Below are 19,177 nucleotides of genomic sequence, written 5' to 3'. Positions count from 1 at the left end.
GGGGTTTGTCCCCTTCCTAAAAAAACCACCACCAACAACAAAAAAACAAACCGCGTTTCCCCCCGCCCCAGCCCCCCCGCGCCAGACCTTTAAATGCACAGAGCAAGTGTACATTTCCATCGGAAATCAACCGAAGTGTTACTGGCAATGTATTTTCTCGGAGAGAGGGGGAGAGGGGGGGATCTGGTGTTTGGACCCAATAAAATGCTCTGCTCCAGTGTAAATATTTACAGGGTATTAGTGACTTTTTAAAAAACATTTTCAGTGAGGTCTGTTATTTACAATGTGTCATAAGTTATTAATGTTCATTGCCTAAGTACCCTGCTAAATCTGTCTCATGCCTTAGAACAAAGTCGACAATTGGCATATTGTTTAAAGTATGAAAAAAATGCGAGTGGGTTTAAAAATTGGAAATATCTGTATTTTCCGAAGTGTAAATATTGCTTTGTAGCTGTCAAACTGCAGCCGTTGGGGATGAGACAAAGAGGTATATTTTGATTAATTTCTCACTGAAACTGAGTTGACACCTATTCAAGTTGTTCTCTGGAATTTGGGGAATGGAAAAAGAGAGTCCTGACTGTTGTATGAACTCTGCCTCTTTTCTTCCCCAAAAAAGTTCCCTATGATGTCTGGTGATAGGCAATGGTCAGTGGAACTTGGAGAGTGACAGGAGAGAGTCCTGCCTGTTGTATTAACTGTGCCTCTTTTCTTTTCCTTCCCCAAAAAAGTTCCCCACGATGTCCAGTGATAGGCAGAGGTCAGATGATGAAAGTCCAAGTACCAGCAGTGGTAGTTCAGATGCTGATCAGAGGGATCCACCTGCACCTGAACCTGAAGAGCAAGAAGAACGAAAACCCTCTGCCACTCAGCAGAAGAAGAACACCAAACTATCCAGCAAAACTACTGCTAAGCTATCTACAAGTGCAAAAAGGTAAGGGGAGAGTAAAACATTCTGTAGTATTTCTGCACAGTATTTGGAGTCACAGTACTTGCATTGCACTTTTCAGGGCAGTGCGGTTCTTCTTGTGAAGTTATGCGAAGGGGAGTGAAGTACCAACTTTGGTAGTACAGAAGCCTGCCAAGCAGTGTTTTCATTAATCCAGGCTTTGTTGGGGTAACAATTACACAGACTTGTCATATGTCTTTTGAAGAGTTGTTACAGAACTTGGTAACTTACAGGCTTACTGGGCGGGTGGACACTTAAATGTGTTTTATATTTGCAAAAAGGCGAGACAGAGCATCAGCTTTGGCTGTCTTTTTCTGAGTTAGATTTCCATGCCTGACTGGTATGGGGAGGAGTCCTCCTGGTGTATTTTATTATAGTCTGTAGACTGATGACAGGCAATGCTCTCTAATTACAGAAGTCGCAAAACCCCAGTGGCTGATGTGGGCCTCATGGCTCGCTTTTCATGTTGATGTGCTGGAGAGTCTTACACACCTTGAACTAATGGGTTCATTCTGCAGTTTTTTCAGGAGAAACTTAGCTGAGTTTTCTCCCTTAGGATCTGTGGATTTAAACCACAAGGTTGAACAGGTAGCCTCTACCTTTAAATATGAGAATCTTCAGAGATCTTGTTTAGTTCTGTTAGTTGCACTGTTATTGGCATGTAAGGTTACTGGCAGTCTGGCTCTCACGATGTGTACTCTGTATGAAATATGCAAACTTTAAATCCCTTTATTCCAGTGATCTCTGGAGATGAAACAACTTTTCAGTCCTTTCCCTGGAGCTGCTTTTCTTTACAAACATTTATAAGTATCCTGTAGCAGGAAAAGTTGTAAAATAGCTGTAGTACCTTCAAATTTTGCTTATTCAGCATGAATACTGTAGTTCAGACTTTTAGGAACACTCTAGTAATACAAATACTTTGTATTTGACTTAAATTTAGTAAATACTTTCTGACATGTGTCAAAATTGTTGCAGAGAATGACTGAGTGGCTTTAATGACTTTTGAGCTTGTTGAAGAAACCCTTTGAAATAGGACTGGTTAAAGAAAAAAAAGTTCTGGAACTACTATGTAGGCTTTGTAATTTGTTGTTATTTATCTTTATTTGAAAAGCCTGAGATGCAGGCTTTTGACACTGTTTTCCTGTCTTGCCTTTAGATCTCTTAATTGTTGCAAGTCTAATACCATACACCTGAGATAGTTCAGTGGGCTTACTGAACTTATTGGTACTAGTGCAAGGACATCTGAAGCAGTTTCTGTTAGCTCATGTTTTAACACTTGCTATTTGCATGAAACTCACAGCATTGTTCATATGGGTCCTTTTGTGAAGATAAGTCTTACTTGATATTTTTGAGAGGAGTTTAACATGTGTCTTTTGAAATTGCACCCCTTAGGTACCTGACTAAAATGTTAAATTGACAAGATGTTTTTGATGTTCGTTTTCCAGATCTTAACTCCTTGGGAGTGGTTGTAATAGAGTAAAGCTAAGCACAGATTATTTCAAGTTATTATATCACTTTTTGTCATGTAAATAAAGCTACTGTATAAGGTTGAGGGAGGAAAGGCAGCAGAAGGTGTGGAGACAAGCAAAGTTGATCCAGAGAGATTGTTCCAGTAACAGAGACAGCCTGGCAGATCTGCAAATCTGCTTTTTAAACACACTGTGAAGTAGTAGGTAAAATATCGTGAAAAGAGTGTGTCTGCTGCCAGTGCAGTTCACTCGAGCCTCAGTCACAGGTCTGTAACGCTGGTTTAAAGTCATTGTCAAATCTGCCCGTGCAGGCTCCCCCCCCGCCTCATTTGCATATTAGCTTGAAAAGAAAATCTCTCTGGTAAAAAGTGCTCGGATGTGGAAAAGAGTTACTTTTCTGAATACCTGTGGGACATTTCTACCCAACTCAATTGTAAGTGTTCTGTTTACACACAGCGTGTAGCAGGAAAAAAGCTGCAAAGTTTCTCAGCTGTGGGATTTGGGTTATGCCTCTGAGAACAAAGAGGAAGCAGCCATGTTAGCATTACTGAAGGCAAAGCCAATCTTGCATTTAACTGCATGGTGGTAGAGGGCAGTGTAATTCCCTGATTTATTCTATAGACTATCTCAAATGCTTTGTGTCTGTTCTCATTTCACCAACAGAATCCAGAAGGAGCTAGCTGAAATAACCCTTGATCCTCCTCCTAACTGCAGGTATGTAATGGCTTCTTAAATTGTGGATGGTGGTAGGAGATTAATATGCTCAGGTTAGAAAACGGGAAACTTAGTGTTTATGACTGGTGACTGTTAGGCAAAAATTGTGTACAGCAGATTGAATAAGCATAGGAAACGTTTGAAACTGAAGTTTGCTATTTTGTCTGCATGTTGAAGGTGTAGTCATTAGCGACTGATGTACACAGTAAAGTGTATTCAGTTTGTTGTTAGCTGGTCACTGCCTTCGTGAAACAATTATATGAACTTCAAAATATGCTGAAGCTTTCAACTTAGTGTTTCTGTGTAGTTTGAACTGGCTTTTTGAGTGCCAAGTTTATAGAGTTACCATTCCATTCTGAAGTAAAGAACTGTATGTGATTTTATCTGCTTTCTCTTAGTATGTTGTGTAACAGTTAGATTGCCTTGAAGTATTGCCTTTAAATTTATGTGTCGGTTGGTCAAAGTTGTAGTCTCTTGATAGAGACTATTTTTAAGGAAGTTCCCAACTTGGGAGACACTTGTGTTAGGTTTTAGAAAATGAAATTTTAAGCATGGAAGATTGAGTGATTTGGTCTTAAATAAAGTGACGGTTGGGAACCAGAGCACTTGATCTGTAGGAAAGTTAAATAGTAGCATAGTTAGCTAATTTCTTTAAATCTTTGTATGTTTTACTTTTGTTTAAAGTGTGCATAAAAATTCTCGTTAGCTGTGAGCATCCAGTGTTCAGATTTGCAGTAAAGCTACATTTAAATAATGTTACTTTTATTTGATGCATCTCAGTAAGATTTCTGACTGCAAGGTATCTTAATAGCTCATGTGTAATAGTGAACCTTGTGTATGTTTTAAAAAAATACTAGAAATGCTTTCTGATTTTATGTTGGAAACGTTTGGCTTTTGAATAGTCGGAAAGGTTTGGTGCACATTTTGTGAATTTGATAAAATGTGAGCTGCTGTTCTGTCTCACTAATCCATGAGCGCAGGGACTAACCAGAGCACTGTTATACTGAGTTTGTGGTAAAGGTGCTTTATCCTGAGGATTGTGCTGTAGATTGCCTATAGCAGTCTGATGTATTTGCATGCAGGGTCATCGGCTCTCCTTCTTCAATGAAGGTGAGCTTTTTTGAGAGAGCAAGTATCTGTTGCCTTTGGGCTTGGTTTTTTTGCTTGTTTGTTTTTGCAGGGTTTTTTTGGGAAGTGTTTCTTGTTTGGTTTTAAGTAACTGCTTTAGATAACTTTTAAATTACTGGGATCTAGTTCTGTGTTGGTCATGTATTTTGTACTTGGATCTGCACAGTAGGAGAGAAAGTGTTTAAATTAAATAGAACACTGACACTTTGCCTTAGAGTTGCCAAAAAGATAATTGTAGCGGTTTCTGGTACAGCGAGTTACAGCTTTTAGAAAGAGAAGCTTCCACCTTCACATTCTCCAATACCATCTGATACTTAGCTCCTTGGAAAAGCATGTTTCTCTTGTATTAGCACAAGAATATTGCAGAGCATTTTGCTTGTGAGCTGGTACAACCAGATGCCCAGGAACGCTGTTGAGAATGATGAAAACCCCCCAATGTGTCTAAAATTATTCAAGTTTCTCTCCTACGGAGCGTAGGGGAAAATATTATTTTTTGCCAGTGAGGAAGTCAAGGCTTCTGTTCCCCGTAGGTATTTTTAAAGAGAAATTTAGCAGATTTACTCAATAACAACTTTATGATGAGTACATTTTTACCTTTCACAAAATTAAAAATATTTATAAGAGGAATAGACTTCTGTAACAGAGCATGGGGTTTTCATGAGAAAGAATCTGAACAGCATTTCAATGCCCAGAGGATTAGTGTTACATTGAAATTGACTTGTTAGAGGGAGCCTTTCTGGTATCAAGAGGTAAATGCAGCTGTGTGTTTTGTGAAGAGCAGTTGACACTTGTAACATAGTTTCTTATAGGGTGTAGTAGCACAGGTTAGGCTATGGGCTGACACAGCCGGCATATGACACCTCTTCATTGTTCATCATGCAACAAGCAGCAGAATGCTACTTATTACATTTCTTGTAAAAGAAGAAGAATTTGTAAATCTGTAAAAAAAATAAATTTAAAAGCCTGTATAACTTGGGCATATTCATGTATGCTGTAAAAATAAAAACCTTGTGTAATAAGCTCTCCCAAAGACTGTCATGCACAGTTGTTTGTCCTGCGGTTCTAGAGCACACCCTTATCATTTGCAGTCCACATGTTTCAAGCTTCACAAGAATACAACTGCCAACTGATGCTCTTGGATATTGATAGTCCTTCTGGTTACTCAGTTACATAAGTAATAAAAAAGTAACAATTTTTAAAATACAATAATGTATTTTAATACATATAAAACATTAAATGTTACTTTAACGGGATACAGTAGAAATACTGAAGATTATGTTGAGCTCTCGCATATCATGTTAAACACTGATGTCTGCTGCCATTTCTCACCTGCCAATGCAACTGCCCGTGGAGTCACCCCATCTGAGTGACCTGAGGCTAATTTAGCTACTTTAAAATGACAGTGACTGGTTGCACTGTGATTCTCATGCAGAAGAGGTGTAGGTTTCCCCAGCAGTTAATTTTCCCACAGTCACAGCTATTGCTGTAACATATGTTTTATAAAAATACCAGGGCCCCAAGAAAGCCCCATTCCTGGGTGTGCTGAGCAGGCCTGGGCTGCGCATTAACTTCTGTTTTAGGCACTGGGAGAGCAGAATGACAGGCACAGTAAAACTGACTAAATAGTAATTTTTTGCTTGCCTGTCTCAATAGGAAAGATTGATTTCTGATTCTGTTAATTGGACAATGAACTGTCGAAAAAACCACGTTGTTATGCATCATGCTGTCGTGTTTGTGATCAGTGAATACGAACTGCTTCTCGGGCGTACCAAGTATAAAACTTAAAATCTTTATGCTGATAGCTTTACTCCTTAACATGCAATAATACTAAATTCCTGTGATTTCAGTGTGATTTTCAAGAAAGATAACACATCCAAACCAATAAAATTTGGTCTTAGGCCACTAAAGATGTTGGAGGAAAATTAAGTGTTGCTTTCTGCTCATGTTTTCTCCTGTCCAAAGGAAGAGACTGAAACAAGGCAGTTACTGTCCAACATACACCATAGCACTAGGACACGTAGCTAAACTTAGGACACAGGTATCTGATTCCATTTTTTCTTGCTTTTGCTTGCTTAACTCAAAGCTGTGCTACTTGGTGCAGTGTGCTGTATTTAATTTCTTTTGTGCTTTTAATAGCATAAAGCAAAGCTAAAAAGATCTTGGCCCTATTGCTCCTAGGCAGCTCAGTTTCAAACCATGGCCAAGCACTTATACATACTTCAAGGTGTGGAAGTGTGCCAAACCCCACTGTTACACATTCTCAGGAAAATGTTGCAAAGGTCTTGCACGTAGTGAATGGTAAATCTGGGCTGCAGAGATGCTCTTAAATAGGTTTGACATATCTGGAATAACTATTTTCAGCTCATAGCATAAAACTGTTTAGATCAGAGGTCACTGCTCTATAGTTAAGGTTATATCTGAGGCTGCTGTTCTCACCTGCTCAACTTGGAGGCTGCAGCTCAGGTTGAGCAGGACACTGCTGGCTCCAACGCTCACTGTACTTCCTGGATTTTAGGGCTGGCACAAGTGGGGCCATTCCCAGGGGTACTGTGATTGATTGCAGCTTCTTTTAGCTGTTCCTGGCTGCCCTGATGATCCACAATAGCAAAAAATGTGTACTCCCGGTCTTCTTTGCTCACTCTTCCTTATTTCCATTCCAAAATTAATCATTGTTCATCTTCGCGGAAAAGTTTTTGAAGTTGAATTTAGTAACACTCGCGTCAGCTTAGTTTATAGTTTACAACCCATTTTACAACAAATCCACTTTAGTGTAAACTTTGTCAGAAATGAATGCAAACACCAAATTCAGTGTATCCACTCAGGGCATAATTCATGTGGTTTAAAAAGAGTTGAGTTGGAACGCTGCATCTTTCCCAGGCAAGTGGGAGAATTTAAGTATTTTATATCCTGTTCTGTCAATTGGCTTTAATCTTGTATGCCAATGGGGCCTCTGGTGGTCTAGTGGTTAGAGTGCCTGACTCTCACCACTGCGACCCGGGTTCGATTCCCGGCCCCCTGGGCAGGTGGAGCTCGTCAGCCTTGGTAGGCAATCCACCTAAGAGAAGGTCACTCTAAACAAACCTACATCCTGGGGACCTCACTGCCACTGTCCAAGCTTTGCTCGGCCCCGGCAGATGAACCTCAGGACTAAAGGGTGGGCTCAGTTCAGCGCACGCTGTGTCTCACCTAAAAAATCCACTGCGCAGGCTGGAAGGGTTTATGACCTTTCCCAAAATCTTCGCTCGCGAAGACTGGCCATTATTATATTTGTATGCCAATATATACTAATGTGATTTCTTGTGCAATACTACAAGAGGTATCAGCTGATGATTTTGCTGTTTGTAGCCTCTCCTAGACTTGCAACTAGGTTGACGATTTATGAGTAATTTTAAAATTACTTATTTTAAAATAACACTCCAAACTATATGTACTAAGCACAATTGGCAGTCAGACATTTAGGGGTTTTGTTTTAATACAGGATTCTTCTGCTTCCTAAGGACTGCATTTGTCCCTTTCGTTACTGCCACATCTTGGGCTAATTCTACGCTGCAAAGTGTTGCCAACCTCATGGTCTGGAGTTTGACACAAAGAAGAATGCCTGCAAAACCCTGGCAGACGAATGCTATTACTGGTTTAGTTATGGACCCATGAACCCAGATGTTTGTAACTGTCTTACTGTGGTTGTTATTCCATCAGCGTGGAAGCACTGCAGTGTGTATTTAAAGCAATATTGTGAAGGTATTCTTCAGACCAGCAATTTAAGCTCTTTCAGTTGAGCCGTCTGAAATAAGGAGGAGCAGTGAACCATTGTGCTGGTGGTGCAGCTCTTCCACGTGCAGAGGCAGCACTGGATTTGAGCGAATGCAGCCTTACGTTTGCGAGGAAGGTGCTGCAGCTAAGCTGGTAGAAGCCTTCCTTTTGTTAACATACTCTGTCTACAGTAAGGTTATAGGCAAATGTTTACTCTGCAAACAGTTGTGCCTGTTGAAGATGTTACTGCACAGCTGTGGTTTGCTCCACTTCTGCCACGGAGGTGACTACTCCAGTGAGAAAGTGAAGCAGATTCATGTGATTACTCTGTAAGGCTCCCCAAGGAGGGGAAAAAGAAAAAAAATTCTCCAAGTTTGCTTAAACGGTTTAAATAGGTGATTCAAATGAACTCTGCTGGATTTTTCCTCCATCCCCTCAGAGTAGGCATTGTTCACACAAAGCATTTTGCCACACACACAAGGATATGAATAAGTCAATCCATTCCTTTGTCTCTCAAATGTAGTAAGTTTCCATCTCCCCTTTGTCAAAGCCAGGCATTCTGTTGCTTTTGTGAAATCAGGAGAACTAATATTCTACATGCAGTCAAGTCGCAGGCCTCTATACAGCACACAAAGTGTGTGCCCAAATCTTCACATGTACTGTTTTTTTTTTTCCCCGCTCAGGCTGTTGACTTTTCAGATGAATGACAGTCCCTCGGTTTTGTGTTTATTCTGTTAATTTCTTGTTGGGCAAATATCTTCATATTGTTAAATACTGAGTCTCACAGAGAAAAAAATAATCAATTTTTCTTGGTTTCACCTCTGCAGTGAAAACCCCAACTGTGAACACTAAATGGTTCCCTATGGAAGGAGAAGTTTATTAAGTTATGTAAGAGAGAGTTATGTTAGTAGTATTTGCAAAAATGCCTGTGCTGAAGCTGAATGAGCAAAATTTAAAAAAATCACCCAAACTCTATGTGATAATGTATTTTCTGTCACATTATGCTTTTTATTGTCTCTCCATGCCCAGCACTTTCTCACCACTGAGTGCAATAAATGCATGCTACAGGAAAAGAAAGCTGAAGTTTGCAGAATGGCTCTGAGAACACAAACCCATATGATTTTTTCTAACACTTCCTTGCCTATACAGAATTTTGCAGTTATAAAACTACAATGAAGAGGGTTCACAGCTTCCATAAGAACATGTTTGAAGTAACTCTCAAATGAATTTTGAAATTCTACTTTTTAGTATTGTCCGCCTCTGAACATGCAGTTCCTCCTAAAGCAATTCTTTCATTGTTACTTGCTGAATGTAAGTTGGTGGCTCACAGTGATTTAAAGTTATGTTTATCAGGTGGCAGCCCTGATTTGTCTAGAATTATTTCTCCTAAGCATTTTCTTCCATTCTCATTCTCGCCTCTCCCTTTCTTAGCAGAAGGCTGTAGTCTAGGTCAGAGCGGGAAAGAGTGGTATAATTTAGCACAGCAATCAGCAGTCTGGTATTTTTGTATTTCTGTCCAGTTGTAGTAACAACTTTTTTTGTGTGTGCAGAGTGGCTTTTGCCATATTTGTCAGTAGTCAGAGAAACTGCTTAAAGAGTAGGGATGATGCAAATTTAGAGAGGCGTTTCAGTAAAACGTTTAAGTGTTAAGTAGAGCTAGCATGTACTGTTATTTAACATGCTTTTATTAAAAAAATGCAATAGTGGAAGATTGTGTAACTCCTGAACGTTTTAAATTGTGAGAATATTTAAAATAATTTCAATTGAGGAGCTATGACAGATCTGCTAACTTAAAATGCCTCAAGTTTTTTTTTCCTCTGTGCTAGTATTGACCTCTTGCAAGCTATAAACCAAGGGTTTTTTATCAGCCCCCACAGAGTGAATTTCTCATGCAAGTGTTCTCAGTGGCATAATTAAGACAGGGTTATGCAACACAAATCAACATATCTACTCATGGGAGTAAGTTTTCATGCCTGCAGATTTGCAGGTTTGACACTTGTGTGAGCAGTGTCCACAGTGCAGTCCTACATGCTCCTGAATGTCTGTGTGTTAGTCAAAAGGTCATATAGATATTTCACTAGTTTTCATTAGCACTTCTGTCAAAATGAAAAAAAAATAAATCTGTGGTTTTCTGTCTACTCTAGAGTTGTGGAAATAGTTCAAACAGTTTTCATTCAGCTACTGTGTTAAAGAAATTATGCTCATTATGTCTAAGTTTTATCTGGAAATAATAGAAAAGCCTGACAGACCAGTTTTTAAACTATTCTTTAAGCATTGTTGTTCAAAAATTTGTAAAAAATTGCCAAGTAATGTGTCCTTAAATTTAAAGACAAATCTAGATTTAAAGACAAATCTGCTTTTTGAATATCCATTTGTATAACTGTGCAAAGGCTCTTCAGGCTCTGTGATAAAACTGACTGAAATATACCATGTGTATATATATATATACGTATTTAGTTTGTAATAAGCAGTATGTGTGGCAAGATCCTAGCACAGTCTTTCCCTCGCAATAGAGAACAGAGACACTCACAAAACAGAGACACTTGTCTCTGTGTATCAATTTCTTTACTATTACAGGCTTGGGACACCTACTTTTAATTCAAATTAACAAAGTGCAAATACAAGAGAATTAGCTAAACTACATTAAAACTTTATTTAAAATTGCCTGATGACTTCCTGTAAAACTGATGTGTGGATATTTCCTGGAGCTGGTGTAACTTGGGTTTGCTTAGATGTGGAACATTTCGAGACAGGTAATACAGACATGATGAAAATTCCTCTAGCATGTTTTCTGAGTTCAGGGCTAAGTAGGCAGGAGCAGGGATATCCAGCTGCCATCTCAGACAGAAGCACCTATACCATTAAGGTAGCCAAGAATGATGCTGTTACTTTAAAATGATGCCTTAGTTTGAGCCAGGAACTGCTAGTGATAAACGAGTCCTAGCCTGCTTGCATTAATTTGGGTTAATTTTCCCTGTGCAGAGAGTGCACTGTACTGTTAGCTAGTTCAGAACTGTGGCTGAAGCAGTTGTTAGTTTTATAGTGCATACTACAAAAACAGACTGGCCAGATCTTTTAGAAACTCGGATGCAAATTTAGTTGACAGTGTTGAAACTACCATTGAAAGCATCATTTTCAGAATCAAATCAGGGGAAAGATTTCATTGAGGAAACACCACAGTGACCTGTAGTTACCCGTGAGTCACTTTCAGGATGAAAGAATGTGTAGAGGGGGTCTGTAGAGGACCATCTTGCAGCCCTTAGCAATTGGTGTTTTCATTATTGACAAGAATACTAGACTAGAGCATATAAATACTGCACTAGCAGTTGACAGTGGGGAGGAAGGGGTTGTAGGCACATAGGAGGACAGGACTAGAATGCAAAGTGATGTGGGCAAATATAGGAAGTGACCTCAAAAATACTAGGTAATTTAATAATGAGAACTGCAAGGCACAGCACTTTAGTAGGCATAATCAGCTACACAAATCCATGGGGAAAGAAAGGCTGGATGAGGAGCAGCTCTTCAAAAAAGGTGTAGCAACTCTAGGATCATGCACTTTGAAGAATGGAAGAAAGAAAGAAAAAGATCTTTGGATATAGAAGAAAGTTGCTGCAAAGGAAATAATGCAACTATTGCTAATCCCGAGTTGGTGGTTACAGAGAGCAAGTTAAATTGCCGTAACAGAGGCCTAATTTAGATGTGACAAGTACCTGGCTATAAAGATAGCATGCAAAAGGGCGGGCTGCATCTGCATCACCAGAGGTTTTAAGAGCAAAGTTTAGACAAATGACTGACAGGAGCAGTTTAGATACAGTTGATTCTACCTTTAAGCAGGAAATGGACTAAGTGACCTCTTAAAACCAGTTTGATCAAACTGTCCTTGATATGAGATTTAAATGCTAATGTTAAAGGAAAGCTCACTGGGAAGTGATTTTTCTCCTCATTTAAAAAACTGTATTTTAGTCAGGGTTTTGTGTATAATTGTCCTGGAAAGTATATAGTTTCTTTGATTCCAAGCAGCAACAGCATTTATTAAAAAGTGTACAGATTTTGTCTTGTTGTCAGTTAAAAAAAAGAAATGTCTTGCAATTTTTTGGCTGAGTTATTATTCTCTCCCCCCTCCTCCCAGTTTTGACTTCGTTTTGATTTTGGGTCCAGTCCTACTTTCATTGCACAAAGTTGTCACATTCTGCTAACTAGAAATCAACTAGACACATGTCATTGGTTCTCCAGAGGTGTATCACCTTCTGAGAAATAAATAGCACCAGTTGTGCAGTAGATCTTGATTTTTGGTACTTCATGTGCTCTGTACTTGGATTCTCTGCTTTTGTTCCACAGACACATAAGTACCTGAAACACTGAGCTAAACAAAATCAAGGGACATTTTTTCCCTTCCTAGAGGCAGTTTGCAGTACATATATAAGCCCTAGTGTGTCTGTGCACAGCACTCCAAATGGATCCAAGCACATCAGGAAAACTGTTGTATGACTTACTGCCTCTGACCATGGATCCTGTCTCGAAGCACCCTCTGGAATCAGGGCTCAGACGATTGTAGTGAAAATGTAAGCAGCCTGGCAGGTTTCCAGCTGATGAGTTAATGCTGCTATAAACTTCAGTAGTTCCTCTCTGAGGCATGCAGAAGGGTGCAGGCGCTGGGAAGGTGGCCAACAAAGTCAAAGAACAGACGGCAAAGCTAGAGGCCAGCCTCAGGGATTCACAACGCAATTGTCTTGGAGGTGAGTTCCTCCCTTGCCAGAAACCCGTCAGGGGCAGGGCTGGAAATCGGTAATCAAATCAAGTGCACATTCCGTGCGAAGACAGCCTGCCTTTGGGAAGCTCGATTAACACAGCTGGAGCAAAGGTAGCTCAGCACTGCAGCCACCCCGTGACTGGATTAGCAGTACAGGGTGCTGAAAGCCAGAGGTTCTTAGTCCTGGCAGGTCAGTTCATTGAGCTTGAGTGAGGTGGTTGTGGTTTGAACTCAGGTTATCACTTCACTCTGAAGCCTAGACATGGAAGTCACCAAAATGTTGAAGACAGAGTGAATCGGTAGAGCATCAGCTGCTCAGATTTCATTGGACAAATGGAAAACAAATGACCAAGAGAAACATGGTTGTTTTCCTTTCTGTAAGGGAAGGTTAGCAGCAGCAAGCTATTTTTGTTTTCGATTTCAGTAAAGCATTTACACTGTAAATGCTTTGAACAGAGTGAGTTTTGGGGGGCGGGAAAAGCGTAACAATAGATCAGTAGCTGTGGGATAGGAGATAAGTTCAGCTGATGGAGATTCTTGCTGTGAAGCTGCAGCTATTGTAGCAGACAATGGGCAGATTCCTCCCTGATACACCTTTCGTGACAAACAAGGACTTGTCTACTGTGCAGTCAGTGCCTGGGGTTTGCTCATACTTTAGCTAGTGTTTGTTCTTCCTCCTGGTACCTTAACATCAGAGATTTCATCCAGGCTGGAGGATCTGAGGGATAAGTGAAGTGGTGCAGGGATGGTTAGTTGACACACAGCTCTGTGTTGTCATTGTGCATCTGTCCTCATCCTAACTTGTTCATAGATACCCAAGGCTTATCTGTAGCTGCTTCAAGAATATCAATGGCAGAAGCTGTTAGTGGGACATTACAATTTAGCAACATCTCCCTCTACAGATTCCTTGAGAGTCCAGTAAATCAACACCCTTATGCAAATGCCAGATTTTCTGTTTAAAGTTTTTGACTTAAGAAACTTGGGGGGGTGGAAATGCATTTTGGTTTAATATCTATAAAGCTAAAGCAAATGGAGGTCTTCGGAGATTAAATCACTTGCACTGAACACTGTAAAAAGGACTATATTCCCTTGGAAGCAAATCTAAATGATCTAAGTTATGCAGCACAATCTACTGCATATTAAGCATAGTTTGAGTGATGTAACAAAGTTCTGCAAAAGGTAGAAATACTATACAACCTACAATTCTAGAAGCGTGATTAAACATTACTCAAATCTGAGAGGGTGATCTTCTCGTGACAAACTTTTTGAAGCACAGCCTATGGCTGCAAAAGTGTTTGCTTGTCTGGAGAATGTATTTTGTATGATACCCATACAAGTTTTATACAGTCAGGTAGTGCCTAGGTCATGTTCCTGTTCCTCCACAGTGCTTGGATTGATAGGGTAGTGTGAAGAGTTGCAGTAGCAGCAACCTGGCTGTCTTGTATTTTGAGTTTGGTTTGCTGCTGCTTCTTTTTTTTTTTGAAGTTACTGAAGGCCAGAATTCCAGGTTGTGTCCTTACTTATACCAGAACAAACACACTACAACTTTGTTTAAAAAAAAACAACCCCAAGTTATGGAAGTGAAAGGGACATCATCAAAACAGAGCAGTGATTTGTTTGATAATACAGAGCAGCAAACCTTAAATAGATCAATATGTGGAGAAATCAGTTACTTGTAAGTTTCTCTGAAAACAAATACAGTGAAAGCATTTTACTTTAAAGTGGTTTGGGTGGCTTATTTATTTTTCATGGTAATACAGCAGACTACCATTATTTAAAGTCTTTGTTTTTCGTTAAGCCTGCTTGGATTTTTTTGTTTTAGGAATAGAAGAAGCAAAATAATTTCTTATCAGTTCGAAGGCAAAGAAACTGTAGCAGTTATTGATACTAAACCAGCTATTGTAGGCTGAGCACTGTATGGTTCTCACAGATATAAAGGACATTCTGGGCAAAGTTCCCATACAATGCCCAGTGTACCTTACTAGAAATTAGTGAAGGTGGGGTCAGGGGTGGAGGAAATAGAGAGAGATGTGAGCTGTACTACTCAGATAAATGTTCTGTTATCACTTTGTTTTCTTTCTGTACAGAATTAGACTTCGATAGTTCTGATTTGGGGAGAAGGAACTGGGAACTGTTATTTCCTGTGAATTGCACTTTTTGTCTTTTGTGTGATTTTTCTGTGTTTTACATACAATGTCTAGATAAAACTAGAAATAATTATTGGTTGAAGGTCTAATAAACCAAATTTGACCTGGCATTGTGCAATGGTGATCCTTACTGTTCTCTGTAGTGTTCTAATGGAAGCGAAAAGGAGGAGCTGGTTCTGCAAGTTGATGCCAAGTTATAAAAGTATCACCTGTGAAATATTTTGAGCTTTTTCTGTGGAACCATGAGTTTATAACACTGAAGTTGTAGTTACAAAATACATTACGGGTGTTTGCAATAGTATATTTTTAAAAAAAGGTATTAGAATATTGAGGGGGAAAATCCCAAAGTTTGTGACTTTTTCTTTTTTAACAATTAGAAGGGTTGCTGTTTTAGGCCCTTTCCATTAGGCAGTTATTGGCTGGAGAGATGGAAAAGGTTTCTTCTCCTTTATCTAACCTTCCTCCCCTTTATCCTTCTATCCCTTCAGAAGCAAACAGTGACGAAGTTCTTTTCTATTGGCTTGTTAATACAGTTATTCTGTGTTTTCACATTCTCCTCAAAATTTATCTCTATCCCTTTCCTAAGGGGAAATGGTTGCAACAACCTGTGTCTTGTTTGGGTTGTGGAGGTTTTCTGGCTCAGGACTTTGTTCCAGGCAGTGAGTGCAGAGGTCCTGTGGACCATGTTGGTGCTGTGCCCTACACCAGCCATATCCCAGTCTCTGCAGGTCTGTCACTGCACTCTAGCATAGTTCAAATGCTGGAGAAGCAGATGTAAAATTTCATTTATTTATTTATTCAAATTCTGCATGGTGTCACCTTCTGTTTTTCATGGAATGTGGTTAATTTTGCACCCTGCACGTGCTTGTACCAGGAATGGCACTTGATGAGCAAAGTTAAAGGACGTGAAGCATTGAGTTAGGCAGATGGGTTGTGGAATGGATCAAATGTGTTTCCTGGCTGCTTCTATTAGCTGATTACTAATGAAACAATTATGTGGTGACATTTTAACCCTCAAATAGAGACTTTATTTGAAAATTTTGAATTCCATGGGTCCATATCCCATTTAAGCACTGCGGGGAGTTCCGTAGTCTGAAACAGAGAGAGCTTTGCTAACCTAGAAGTTGTAAGACAGAATTAATTTGTCCTTGCAAATAGCTAGGCTGGAAGAATAAATCTTTGAACTTGGGACTGAGTTTTCTGGATTTCTCGGCTGCTTGGTTCACATGGCTGTGGGCACATCACATTGTTGAGCTCCCTGATATGGTGCTCCCTGATATGGTGCTACCAATACAGCCCAAATCCCAGCAGGGTGGGAGCACTGTGGCTGGTCATTCCCCTCTAACCTGTAACCTCTGCAGGCTGCTTAAGTACAGGATTCTGTCATTCATTGAATGAATGTGACTTCTCATCCTGCTGGATGCTATTTAGGCTGTTTGCATTGCCTTTGAATTAATCTGCAGGCTGTGGTTGATGTTTGTGTTGTAGATGACTACTGCCTACTTTTCATTCAGGCAGGACTGTAAGAGAGATTTTGGTAAATCTGCTTTGTTTTCTGACAAATGCAAGTTAGTGTGCTTAATTTTTCTTTATTCCTGTATTCAGAGTCTTACCTTAAAGTAAATGTCAATAAAATCTCTTATCTGGCTTGTCAGACTCAGTTGTGCTTGCACCCTCTTTTTGTTTTCAAACATGGGAGTAAGGAGACAGGAATGATGGTGAGCACACCTCTTCCTACACCTGAGATAAGCTGGATACCTCTTCTCTAAAATCATCCATCCAGGCTGGGCAGCTTTCCAGTTAAGATGGCACGTGCCCACCAGTGTGATAGCAGCTGGTTTCAGGAGGTGGGATGATAAGAGTGCTGTTTGAAAAAATACTGCTGCACCAACAGAAACATCAGTTTTCTCCTTCTTGAAAGTGTGTGAAGAAGAGGTAATTATGAGAGACCATATTGCTCCAGGTCTTAGTCCAAATCCATTTGTGCCCAGAAGCATTCCATATTTGTTAACTTTGAAAGAGCCATGGGCTTTTGAAGCCTGAAGGAAAAAAAAAGGCAGCACTGAATTGTGCAGTGAGCAGTCCATGCAGTGCAGTGAATGTTATTTCTGAAAGTAATTCTCTTATCTGTTTCCGAAGTCGCTTGCCAATCACAAAACTGAGGGGTCAGTTCCGGTTAGTTTTGCAGTAGGTGCCGTAAGCAGTGACTGCTTGACGAACAGCATCGGCTCGTACTTTCCATATGCAACGTCTCTGTTCGGTTCAAAGTCACCTGGCAGAGTGCAAAGCACCATGAGTCATCCTGGCACTGCTGGAGTGTGTAACTACTAAGCTGGGGCAAGCCTGGCTTTTATCTGGTCTGTGTGCAGAGCAGGACCATCAAACAGTGCAGAACAGGACAGAGAAACACACCTTTGTGCTGTTCTGTCTTACAGTGGGTGGATAAACTGCAATATCTTGGGTGCTTTTTGAAACCGCACCAGCTGCAGTTTGTGGTCTCAAGGGGCTGAAAATTCCATTAGGAGTGAACATGTTTCTGGGGTGCCTGGCTCTGCTCCAGAGCCAACAGCACAGCACTAACCCCGGGCACCTCTTTCTCTGGGTGAGGAGCAGTGTTGGCCCAGTGTGCCAGCGGTGTAGCCGTGCTCTGCCTGTAGCGTGACTCAAAGTGACTGTGCTAATGGATACTGTGCCTCTCAATCTGGCAGTATTCTCTGATTTTTTTTCTAGCCTCTAAAGTTTTATGTTGGAGTGTGGATCACCACTGGAATAGAAATTTGGGGAAAAAGATTTTCTAAAGGGAAGTTTGAAAGACGGAAGCTCTATATAAAACCTTTCTGTTCTCATTTTTGGAATCTGCAATAAGTTGTTCTCAGTATTATTAATTCTTCTGGCAGGTGGAGTTAATTTGTGTATTAGTCTTCATGCTGCTGGATGAATTATAGATTTAATTATGGTCCAGGTGCTCAGAGCTTTGCTGTTTTTCTAAAAGTGAAATATAAAGAAAAAATAAGTCTGAGTAATTTTTTGGCTTATTGAATAAATGTAAATACTGGGTAACCATGCCAGAGTATAAATAAAGAGAGGATTTATTTTGCAGAGAATGTTATTATCTACTCCAAGATATTCTGCTTTGTGGGGAGGATTAGTGCTCTGCATTATACTGGGACATACCTTTTTACAGCTACTACCTTATGGAGCAGAAGATTAAAAACTTTTCCAGTAATTCCTTGTATTTCCAAATTTTCTTTTGCAATTACAGCTGATTACTAGTGGCCAAAGGTTGATTGGAGTTAAAGTAGCCATAGTGAGAAACAATCCCTGGTTCCCTAGTAAGTGTAAATAACCTGCCTACTTGTAGTGTTCCTCTTCATCTGTTACTCAGTCTTTCCTTTTCTGCCTGAGACAGTTTTATTCACAGTCCTTGAATGTTCTCATACTGCAAAGCTACTAATGTTTGTTTGTTTGTTTTCCTAAAACAGTTTTCCATCATACTTTCTCCTTATCTATATGAAAATTTACTTTTTGATTGCAATTTAATTCCATGAAACTCTTTTCATAACTGCCTGTTCACAAGCAGGCTGGATACAAGATCTGTGAGATTTCATAGGATGTTTGGGCAAGGGGCAAGTTTATGAGCTATGTTAATTAACTGGGACTTATTTCTCTTAATTCCTTTTTTGTTTCTCCTTTTTTAATTACTGCCTTTCTGCTTTGTGGCCATGAGTCAGAAAAAGCACACTTTTCTCGCATTTTCTGGGAAACGTGTGTGTGTTTAAATGCTTTTCTGGAGGGAGAGTGAATTGGCCCTGTTTCAGCTGCCACTAAACATCACTTGGCAGAGCCTATGGAATAATATGTCGGTGTGTCTGCTGAAGTATTGGGGACCAAAAAAAAAAATAAAGACTATACTTTAATATATTTCACTAATATAATATGCCATTTATGCATGTAATAGTGTGAAATTTTCAGATGAGGGTCAACTAATTTATTCTTTCAATTGTCTCCTTTTTGCTTCTTCTAATTTGTGGGTCAGAAAAATGCGTATCATGATTTCATTTTTCTTTTTGGGGCTGCATAACAGCTGCCCTCAGGATTCCACTGTTCCTTGGGCAGGAATAACATATTTGATGCACCTCCTGAGGAAGCAGCCAGAAGTGCATGTTCTGACCTCATCTTTAAGTTTTTTCATTTCCTTTACTGACACTTAATGAAGTTACTATCACAGCCATTAAAGATAATTTTGTAGAAGTAGATTATGTAATTATTGCAG

General features: G+C 39.8%; 1 protein-coding gene across 1 annotated transcript in view; it reads left to right on the top strand.

The window, feature by feature from the left end:
* Nucleotides 1–19,177, top strand: part of UBE2E3 (ubiquitin conjugating enzyme E2 E3) — a 58,359-nt gene that overhangs the window by 775 nt on the left and 38,407 nt on the right. The window contains exons 2-3 of the mRNA XM_064660700.1: nt 729–931; nt 3,079–3,129. Coding sequence (XP_064516770.1) covers nt 738–931; nt 3,079–3,129 — 245 coding nt within the window. The 5' untranslated portion in view covers nt 729–737. The remainder of the gene's footprint in view (nt 1–728; nt 932–3,078; nt 3,130–19,177) is intronic.

The sequence above is a fragment of the Pseudopipra pipra genome, chromosome 7 (assembly GCF_036250125.1).
Source record: "Pseudopipra pipra isolate bDixPip1 chromosome 7, bDixPip1.hap1, whole genome shotgun sequence".
Lineage (NCBI taxonomy): Eukaryota > Metazoa > Chordata > Aves > Passeriformes > Pipridae > Pseudopipra > Pseudopipra pipra.
This window is presented reverse-complemented; position numbering and strand designations above follow the sequence as displayed.